General features: G+C 40.1%; 1 protein-coding gene across 3 annotated transcripts in view; it reads right to left on the bottom strand.

Moving 5' to 3' along the window:
• UQCC1 (ubiquinol-cytochrome c reductase complex assembly factor 1) overlaps positions 1-11,243 on the bottom strand; it is a 52,883-nt gene that overhangs the window by 4,319 nt on the left and 37,321 nt on the right. For all 3 annotated transcript variants that reach the window (XM_031605675.2, XM_031605674.2, XM_090151965.1), the window contains exons 8-9: positions 4,930-5,007; positions 2,577-2,690 (exon numbers count right to left, since the gene is read on the bottom strand). In XM_031605675.2, the coding sequence (XP_031461535.1) occupies positions 2,577-2,690; positions 4,930-5,007 (192 nt within the window). The remainder of the gene's footprint in view (positions 1-2,576; positions 2,691-4,929; positions 5,008-11,243) is intronic.

Genomic DNA, 11,243 nt, shown 5'->3' with positions numbered 1-11,243 from the left:
ATCTTACTTCCCTATTTCCCACCCCTCCTAAAATTTGTTAGTTCAGAGATTTTGAGCCTGAAGTGGTTGTTCTGTACTTAATACCCCTAGACAGGTTTCTCTTCCATAAACCTTGCCAGTGACACTGGAACCGACACAGCATCCCAAGCAACGTGTGGCAATACATATTTAGCCTTTCCTTGCTGTATTGGGTTTAAGTAGCAAGGGTTTGGTAGTGAGGAGGGATGCAAGAGAGAGAGAAAGAGAGTCTGTAAGAAAGAGTCTGTAAGCATAGCCCCATATCAGACCTGAGCCAGCTCCAGCCCCTCCAAAATGGACCTGCCAGAGGAATTACGTTGGTTGTATGTCTGGGAGAACAGATGGAAGAACAAACTGCTGTGCAACAGTGCAACAGCAGCTGGGAGAGATAAGTGAGAAATCAGAAATGAGTGCTGCAGACAACCAGATAGTTGGAGCAGTCTGCTTCTGAAGGATGGGCCCTGTGGTACAGTCATGCTGGAGCAGTGCTTGGAGAGGTGCAGCTCGTGGGAAGTCCATGCAGGATCTGTTCAGAAAGGATGACATCTATGGGAGGGGCCCCATGTGAAGCAGGGAAAGGCAGCAACCAGCAGGGAACAGCAGAAAGGAAGCACCAGGGACTGATCACAGCTCCTTTTCTCCATTCCCTAGCACCACTGAGACATGGAACAGAGGTGTTTTCAGTTTGCTTTTAGTTCCCATTGTTCCAGTCTGTTAGTAGTTAGCAGCACAAACTACACTAATTTCCCTATGCTGAGTCTATTTTGCCTGTGATTGTAATTGGTGAATTCTTACCTCAAGCTGTGAGCTTTTTTCCCATCCTGTTTTCTCCCCTTGTTTTTTTGAGGAAGGGGAGTGAGAGAACAGTGTGGTGAAGCTTAGCTTCTCACTAGTGTGCAACTAACACACTCACCTTCCATACACCTTACCTTCAAGGTTTCATAGAGCTGTCTCATATTCTTTCCCAGCTGTTTTAGAGGCAAGGAACCTAGTCACTGCTGATACAGAATTTGTTTCCTCCCAATTCCACTGCTCTTCTCTGAGCCTTGTTCAGTTCAGTTTTTATCTTTCTTGCTGTTTTGGGCCATTAAAGATTACTAAAATCATAATGATATCATGGACTCAAAAAGTGGCACCATGACACTGTAGTTTATTATCTATTCCTTCCTTAGTAGTCCTGAGCATTTGTTTTACTGTTTTTCAAACAAATGAGCACTGAGTTGTCATTTACATATTAAAATTATAATCTCAAGGACTCATTCTTTGTGGTCTTCTGATAGTCTAAAGCTCATCTCTTTAAACGTAAAGCTGGACTTATTTTTCCCCTTAAGTGTACCACTTTGCAACTGTCTACACTCAACTGCATCAACCACTTCTTAATGCAGTTATGAATTCTTACTGCAACAAACCTTCTCTCTTCTATTAAAAATTGAGGATTTATTGACTCTATTGTCTATATTTCAATCACTTCCTTGTCTGTGAGAGTACATTCACTCTTTCCCTGTGACTGCTCAATTTTTTTCTCTCTTTCAAAAGAAATCATTGCAGAGGTGTTTTTTTGGATGTTTCCTAAAAATCCATAAAGATGACAAATCAGATACTTGTTATCTACACTGATGCTTTCAAGCCACAGATGGGTGTGACGTGACCTGCCTCCATAGAAGCTGTGCTGACTTTTCTCCAATGTGCTACATTTATCTGTGTAATCACTATTTCCTATTAGGCTGCTGACAGCTTCTTTCCCATATTCTGCTTCAGTTTATAAAGTTGCTACACACTTTCCAGATGGCAGTGCATAGCCAGCACACACTGCCTGCTGGCATTCCAAAAGCATCCTCGGTCTCTGACAAATTCCCCTCATTTTCTATTCCATTTTCTGAGTTACCCTTAAATACATCTCCAACTCTCTATCTGGTCCTAAATGCAGCGTTAGAGACACTACTGAAAATGCTGCTGTGGAATTTCTGGTCACCAATTTCCTGTCCCACAGCTACACCCTTCCTCCAGCCCTCTCTCACCCATTTTCTGTCTCTGGTACCCACACGGACCACATTTTCCAGGTCCTACCCAATGCTTCTTAGAAATCTGGCTCAAAAACCTCCTAAAGGTTCAGAGGACAAACACTATTTAACATATTTTCCTCCACGTAATAACTGAATGAACCTGGAAAACAAATACTTTACATCTTTCCCCAAACAATCAGAAGACTTTTAATCACTGTATGTAAGCTACTTCATTATCAAGAGGATTTAGTCTCCACAGCACCAGGTGTAACTGTACAACAAGTTACCATCCACTGCTGGAACGTTTTGTTGAGTCCCTTCATAAAGTGGGACCAGGAAAAGAATAAGCAGGGATGCTCTCAATCTTCTGTGAATTTCTCTCAAACTGCAACGACTCTGTTAGTTGTTATGTTTTTACTTTTATCTTCTTATAAACATCCAACCGGTTAAAAAAAAAGTGATAAAGACAATGGAACTACGTAGTATCCAAGCAATAAAAATAAATATTCAATACCCCAACCAAGAGAATGAAGAGCAGCTGTGCTGCGCAGGTACCTGCTTGCGCACATACTCCACGAGTAACTCCAGATGCCGAGGGTCCTCACAGTTCCTGTTAAAAAGGTTCCTCCACAGAGCTGCTGCCAGAACATGATCATCAGACAGGATTCCCTACAGGAAGTATAGAGAGGGGTTAAAAAGTGCACACGAAGAAGGTCTGAACAAACGACAACTGAAACAGTGCAGTCAGAAGTGCTGAGGAAGCGTTGGTCCCTCTGTACTTGGCACTGGTGAGACCACAGCTCAGGTACTGTGTTCACTGCTGGGCTCTTCATTACAAGAAGGACACTGGGGCCCTGGAGCATGTCCAAGGAGAGGCAATGAAGCTGTGAAGGTCTGGAACACAGGTCTTATGAGGAGCGGCTGAGGGAACTGGGATGGTTCAGTCTGGAGAAGAGAAGGCTCAGGGGAGACCTTATCACTCTCTATAATTCCCTGACAGGAGGCTGTAGCAAGGTAGGAATCAGCCTTTTATCCTAGCTGATTTGTGACAGGATGAGAGAAGTTGCATCAGAGGAGGGTCAGGTTGGACATTAGGAAAAATTTCTTCTCAGAAAGTGCTAATGCACTGGCACAGGCTGCCCAGGAAACTGGTAGAGTCCCTGTCCTTGGAGGTGTTCAAGAAATGTAGGATGTGGCACTGAGAGACATGGTTTGGTGGACATGGTGGTGGTGTGTTGGCAGTTGGACTTGATAGAGGTCTTTTCCAATCTTAATGATTCTATGATTCTGCTCTACTTGGCACGTGACAAAATTAGATGTCTCAAACACACAGCTGGCGTAGACTGTACATACAGAAAGACACCTACATCACTCTTTTCCAGAATGGAAAAACAACCCTGGGCTTAAATTAATGATTTACAGAGCAGCTTATAACAAATATTCTGGCAAATTAATCTGGAAAAAGCCTAGGTTAGGCTATTCCTAATGTAGGAGCTGATAAATGTATTTCTAGAAGCTATGAAGTGACACAATCACAGAACTGTAGGAGCTGGAAGGAACCTTTGGAGATCTCCCACTTCCTCCTTCCTGCTAAAGCAGGTTCCCCAGAGTAGGTTGCACAGTAAGGCATCCAGGTGTGTCTGAACATCTCCAGAGAGGGAAACTCCACCACCTCTTTGGGCAGCCTGTTCCAAGGCTCCATCACTCTGACAGTAAATGTTTTCTTCCCTATGTTTAAATGGAACTTCCCATGTTCCATTTTGTGCCTGTTGCCCCTTGTTCCATTGCTGGGCACCTCAGAGAAAAGCCTGGCCCCATCTACTTGACTTCTGCCCATCAGATATTTACAATATCCTCAAAAACATCAAAAACAGCACCACCTCACAAAGCTGCACGAAGGCTGTGACGCTTGGAGAAGAAAAACTGAAAGGATGTATAACATAATGCTGCAGAAAAGTAATCACGGCTTTGCAATTTTGCTTTTTTTGTCCATTTTCTGTTTAAATGAGGAAAAAATGAATAATTCATCACAAACTATCTACATTTTTCCAGTTAAATCTAATATTATTTTTGGCTTACACAAGAACCACATCCACAGGCACTTTTGTCTAAATTCTCTCTTACTTTTATTGTCTTTTTAGATTATATGGTGTTAGCACCACAGTCTTGTAACTTCTGTCTTCAGCTGACACATTTGCCAAAGGCCAGAGAGGACTTTAAAATATTCAGTTAAAAATGAAAGAGGTCAGCATTTGTGTTTAACTAGACATCTTGTTTCCAAAGAGATTGTAAGTGAAAAAAAAAAAGAGAGGAAGACACATCCTGGCTATGCTTAAAAGTAGACTAAGACTTGCAATCTAAGTTTACCAGATAATAATAATGCAAATCAATGTTTTAAAAAATAACATCATCACGTGAACGAGAAGAATATCTGAAGATCAATATCCACTAGAGCAAATATATTAACTATTAAAAGAGCTGATATAAATGTATTTTCCCTTTGAAAGCCCCATAGATGCTTGTGCACAGTGGTATTTCTGGCTTCAATTATTCAGCAGATAATTCCTTAAAAACTCTCTCACTTAGTCACTCCCAATAAATATTCTTTTTGCTCTTAAAGTATAGCTGAGTACAATGGGATTCAGAGGGAGAAAATGTCACTGACAGTAGGGGTGGTGAAGAACAAGAAAGAACATTCCTTCTTCCATTTTCCATGGTTTAAACTGGTATGTTAAGTGCTTTCTTTTCTCCTTGAGAGCACTGTAATTCAAGACCTAAGGTGATCACTAAGAATTCTGCTTCCACAATACAACATCTCTCTGAGGATACACACAACAAACGTGCTACTTATCTGCAGCATTCTCTGCTCAGTTTTTTCTTGCACATTCTCTGAAAACATCCTTCTTACCTCATCATATCCAAACAGAGCTGCATAGAAATTTTCCACCATACTTCTCAAATCTTGCTTTAGAACAACAGAATTAATCTGAAAAATAAAACAGAAACACATTTGTATGGTTTTCAGGAGGAAAAGAAGACAAAGTGCTTTGGTGCAAATAGGTAGGATTTGGTTGTAAGTAATGATGTTCATGTTGTCAAAGGTTTTAGAACAATTTACAATACTTTTAGTCTGTGCACAAAAGACAGACAGACAATGTTAGAACTTTCAAAGAGCACAAAAACTTCAGTCACCAGAGCTGATGTACAGGCACATGAGTAGAGGAAAAAAAAAAGCAACTGGGTGAAGAGTGAAGGCAGTGTAGTTCACTTTCAGTAGTAGCACTGACTAACACAGTGAAGACTTCTGCACTTTAACTATTAGGCAGGTTTTCCAGACCTTGGGTTCATTCATGTGGAGCTTTTAGAAACTCTGTAGTCTTTCAGCAATTTTTTTTCTAAAGCAAGGACTCCAAAGCTGGACATTCCATAGGCAGGAGAAGTGATGTAATGCTAGAGATAGAGGCAGCATCCCTACCACTTCTTAATTACTTCTCAATATGGATGTGCGCATTCAGGAGTCACATTTCTGCTCTTACAGCATCTCACTAGAAGCTCAGACTTGCTATTGTTCACAAACACTACATTTCTTACAGCTTCTAACAATACAGCTACTTCCCCCCACGCTCTGTGGCTCAGCTTAAGTTCCACGCTAACTTTTACATAATCTAACAATTGCTTAAGTAGATGTTAGTCTGCTCTTCACCACCCACTGGCTTGAACAACTGACCCATATGTAAGCTGAAGACAGAATGAAAAGTGATCAACTGTTAGGTCCAGAGCAATGGCTGGAATAACTCACATGCACCTCCCTGGTGCAAACTTCTACTCCTTCTGCCTGTATCTTTTACCTCTACCAACAGAACAATTTAATATACAGCACTTCTCCCGAGGGCTGAACTATGCTTCCATAGGTAAATCATCTTTTTATTTATTTTACACACCTCACATCTCGGAAACAGCTTTTACAAATAACAAAACACTGACAACAGGGGTAGAAAATCAGTTCAATGGAATGAGCACAACTGTCTTTGACGTACAGCTTATGACAAGGCTAAAGAAAAGCTGTGAAATAATCACATCCAGTATCTTAAAACTCACGAAGGCGTGAACCACATCCCAATACATACTGAGCATCCCTAAGAGACTCAAGTTGGTGCTAATACAACTAACTTTTCTACCAAAATGTGATTTATTTTTTACCATGCTAGCAAATCTCCAGCTCACATATTCTTCCATTAAACCACTATCTTTTTTCATCAGTTGATTTTTATAGAAACGCATATAGTGCAAACACAAGGAAAATTCCTTTCATGTCAGTTACTCATATTTTTCCATTAATATAAACTATTAAAATTCATGCAGATATTTTATAGGCTATCAAGATTTGGTGACTGGTTATTACTGAATGTTTAAAAAAAGAACTAAACATAAGAAATCAGAGGGTTAAATGATGACTGCAACTTCTGTAATGACTTAATTAAATTTTTATTGAGTACATAAACTATGATGTCATTTCTACCCAACCATGCTCAAACTTTCTATGCATGTCAGAGATCGTGGTTTTTCTCAATAGAACATACTTCTAAATAAGCTGCACTTCTACAGCTCTAATAAGGGGGAGCAGGTCTCATGTAACACACTCAATAAATTATCCTTCCATTTTTAAACAAACAAATTCCATGAGTTATTATATATTTGCCACGCACTTTTTATGACATAATAAAAATGTTACCTCAAGGATTACTTAACACATACTACAAATGTTACAGCAGGCAACTGCAAGGGGCAAAGAAAACAAATAGTCCCATTACAGAGACAAGTCCTGGACTATACGTCCCTCGGGACACAGCTTTCTGTACTAAAAACAAAGAGCAGCAGCTTTAAGTTAGCAAGAAATAGATTGATGAAGGAGATAACCAAGTTAAACAAACGCAGCAATAAATACATCTTAAAAGACAAACAGTTTAAAATGTAAAATGTGACTTTGGGGATGGAGCAGTATCTCAGGCAATAAAATTACATTTAAAGGAAAACTGCAGTTTCTGAAGAATACCACAGCCCAGGTTAAGTACAGTCACTGCAGGAAAAGAAAAAAACAACACTCTTCTTTATAAAGCAAGAAAAATGAACAAATCCACATCAGGGTTTGTTGGAAATGTGTCCTCTTCTCAAACATGTACATGTTCTTACCACTAGCCAGTTTCACAATCTGGTTGGTCATGATTCTGCAGACTCTTCTACAGTTCATTATTAAGAACAAGAACTGCCAGACAATTCCAAGTGAGTAATTGCTAATAACAAGAAAGAAATCAATAACATCTGGAGCTCTTCTAAGAACTGAGCCCTTTGCCTTCTTTGCAACAACCCACTGTAGAGCTATCACCAGAATAAATTTACATCCATCACCTTAATTGACAAACAGAACCATCTTAGATCAAAATACAGAACGTGGTTGTGTACATCTTCCTACACGTGACAGCTTTTCATTAAAACACTCCATCATCCCACACTGCCTGCAAAACTACAGCATGCGCTCTGCACTGTTATACTGCAGTGAGAAACCTTATCTTCAGCTTCAACAAGTCCAAATGCACTGTTCAGCAGCCAGATGCTGAGGCTTACAGCTATACCAGGCAACTTATGATATCATGTCGCAGTTGAGGCTTTTTTATTCTAACAAAATTTGTAGGGATATAAGAGCACACTGCTCTATTGCTTATGCTAACCACATATGGAAATATCTCATGTACAGGTACAGTTACATTGAAAGCTGCTTTAGGATAAGTCTGCATTAATGCCTTCTGCTGAATGGAGAACGTTCTTTCATAATGAATCTCCCCCTCACCTGCACTTACCATCTTTGGTTTACACTGCAGAAAATTCCCAGAGTGCAGAAGCAGGAGAATAATGTGCTGAGATGTGCTCAGCCTGCAAAGGGACGTTCGCCCCATGGGATCAGCCCAGCACCAGCACAGAGTGAAGAGCAGACCATGGAACAGGGATGCTGGATCGTCAGCTGTTTCCCTCAGTGCAGATGTTCCCTATTGGGCCATAGGGCACGCGATTGCTGACAGAGCTGCCATCTCCACAGGCTACATTATTTGAAAGTATTTTAACAGGAGTTTCTTTTTGGTACTTTTTTTTTTTGCCAGCATGTATTGCCCTTAAGCTACTTTAACACATTAATCCATCCATAGACTATAAAGCCAGAAGGGACACTTCTAACCTCACCTTGTGCAAGCACTGGTCATTGAATTTCATGCAGCAATTCCTCTCTTTAGGCCATAAGTTATGGTTGAACTAGATTTTTTTATGAAGAGATTTCAGCCAGAAGAAATGATTAGATCATAGAACCTGACCCTCTGCATATCACAGGCCATTACATTTCACTGAGTTCCCTCTGTACTAAGCTCAGTAAGTTGTGCTTGGCTAAAGCATATCACCCTCACAGCTGAACATGTGTATCTCATTTCATATTTGAATTTTCTGGCTTTAGCTTCCACCCCCTCACTCCCATTATGCCATTCCTGCTAGAATATAAAGCTTCTTCTGTACCGTACAATGTATTTGCTCCTGCACACACACAGTAAGAGTGTCACCAAAGTCCCCTTTTCTACCAAACTGAGGTTTGTAGAGGTAAGTTTGTGCTGGCTGCACTGATGTGCTGCATCATCAGAGCACACCTGCAGCACTCAGAAGCTGTAGCAGCAAAGCAGCGTTTATGCTGATGCAGTGAAATCAGTCCATCTCTTGTGCAAAACAAGTCATGCAGGTATGAGAAGCCTTCTGCTGTTATGACTGAGTCTACTCCAAGGACTTCTGCTTGCCACGCTGTCATAAACATGAATCACTCTTATTTACACTTCTGATTATTGGAACAGTCAGTGTCAGCAGAAGTTCCTGAAGAAGACACAGGACAAACCTTCCACAATATTTTTTTTGCCATTTCTCTGGCATTCAGGCTTTTTTTTTTCCCCTCTCCACACCTTTCCCAAATCTGCATTTGGAAAGAATGACTTATATACAGACGTTTACGTGACTGGTAAATAAAGGAGCCACATACAGTTATATACAGGCATTTGAAGTGTTTTGCTGCCCTTTTAATAAATGCACATGGCATAAAATGGAGAAGACTGCATACAGCCCTTTTATTTCTGCCAAGAACATAACTACTACTTGTAGGACAATAATCTTGAAAATGACTGAGACTGCAGTTAAGATCAAAAAGATTGAATTAATAAAGCAGATTCAAAATACCTTCTTAGCAAGGGGCCGAAATGGCTCACTCCTTCAGGCAACCTCACATAGCTGAATGACAAAGAAATTGCAGAAATTATTTTTCCAATCTTCATTTTTTGAGTCTTTTATTAACCACTGCTGCTTTGTCTGCAAATAAGGTCAAGTTTACTGGCTTGCAATTAGCTGCAGCTGTGACTCCCCATATACTTTAAAATACTAACTTTTTGACGATTCTCATTAAAAGCCATTAATTTTGTAATGCACCACAGCAGATAATTAACTTCGGTAAATGGTCTTTAAAGCCTTCTTAAATGTTCAGTGACAACCTATTTTAACATTGCACACTAACCTACACTAAAGCTAAATACATTTCAGATTGTATCAGAACCAGTTTCTGCCAAATGTTAAATCTATTAAAACAACATGTTATTGGAAAGAGTTCTTTTATGCTCTGCTACCTTCACAACTGCAGTTACCAATAACACACCTCAGAGCACGCATGTTTTCCAGGCAGAAGTAGAAAAGCAAGTTATACTACATTATCTACATATTTTAGCAGAAATAATGATGGTCACCCCTAGATGTTTAGTAGAAGGTACGTTTCTATCTTGCAGTCTATTAATTTGGAAACTTTGCCATGGTAACAGTAAAAAATGCAGGAGGTCACCATACAATCCTAATCATACTGAATATATGGGGGCTTATTCTGAATTTTTCTTTTCTCTGTAGTGCATGGCTGGCAGAGCTCACTGATGATCTCTCAAGATTGAGATCATGGAAGAAAGGTCGAATTGCTGTGCTCTCTGTCTAGTTGCTCTGATTCTCTGTAGGGGTGAGCAGGTGTAGAGGATTTTTTGCTGTAATGCCTCTCAGAAAAATCACTTGCTAAAATCCTAAAACTGATCATTAAAATGTTTCTGAACGCAGCAGAAGCAAGAATTCTGACTGAGAGCCTGAAAGGAAGTTACACAATCAAGTTTAAAAGAGGCACTTGGAGAAGACAGTAGTGAAGCAAAATAAATCATTAGGGTAGATATTCACCATGAGCACTTTACACAGATCCCATAAAACCTGATCTCATTACTGAGACAAACTTGAGTAACTGTGAGAAAGAGTCACATGCAACTGTAGTGGAGCAGACTAAGGGTCCACCCAGCACACCATGCAGCTTCAACAGCAGCCGGATACACGGAGAGATAACAGGAGTGCAAGCTGACATGCACTTCCTCTAAGCATTCTCCCAAACACTTTGAGCTCAGGCATTTCTTAACCCTTGACGTGTTTACACAGCAGCCTTTAGAAAATCTCTATTTCAAACAACTTATTCAGTGAACTTTCTGCATCTGCATGTGCTTCAGTTCCCTGGTCTTCTACTCATGAGAACGACCATCTGCTGCTTGTTTCTTCTGAAAGTGGTGTCTGCTAGCTTCACCTGATGGTCCTGGTGTTTCTCTGGGTGAGTCTGAATGAAGTGCTCCACCACCTCCCCACCATACAGGGTTCAGAGCATCCCCTGTGTTCCACGCAGTGTGATCTGCCCACAGAAAAAGGCTTAGCAGAACACAAGTGTACTGAAACCCCTGTGCTCCCAAAGTCCTAAACTACATGAAAAATATTAGCTAATGTGATTGAAGAGCTATGAAGCCATGGAGTCTATTTGGACAAGTATTTCAGGTGATCCAGGGGAGTACAAACTGATAGAAATCTGACTGACGTTGGTAAAAATTAGAATACAGAAATAAATGAAATTAAAAATCACAGATGATTGTGACCAGTAATATAAATGTACTAGTAGTAGATGTTAAAAAAAGGCAACTATAAAATCTACAGAACAATGTGCCCATTTAGCAGCTATAATTCAGGAAATGGATCTTAAAAGTTTTTGTGGATAAATCTACAAAATTTCAGCTTAACATTCAATAGTGGAGAAAGATGAGTCAATTTCAAGAATTGTTAAGAAAGGAATATAAACCAGAACAGAAA

This window comes from Phasianus colchicus, chromosome 17, assembly GCF_987193195.1.
Source record: "Phasianus colchicus chromosome 17, bPhaCol1.hap1.1, whole genome shotgun sequence".
Classification (NCBI taxonomy): Eukaryota; Metazoa; Chordata; class Aves; order Galliformes; family Phasianidae; genus Phasianus; species Phasianus colchicus.
The sequence above is the reverse complement of the archived record's forward strand: the minus strand, read 5'-3'. Positions and strand labels throughout refer to the sequence as shown.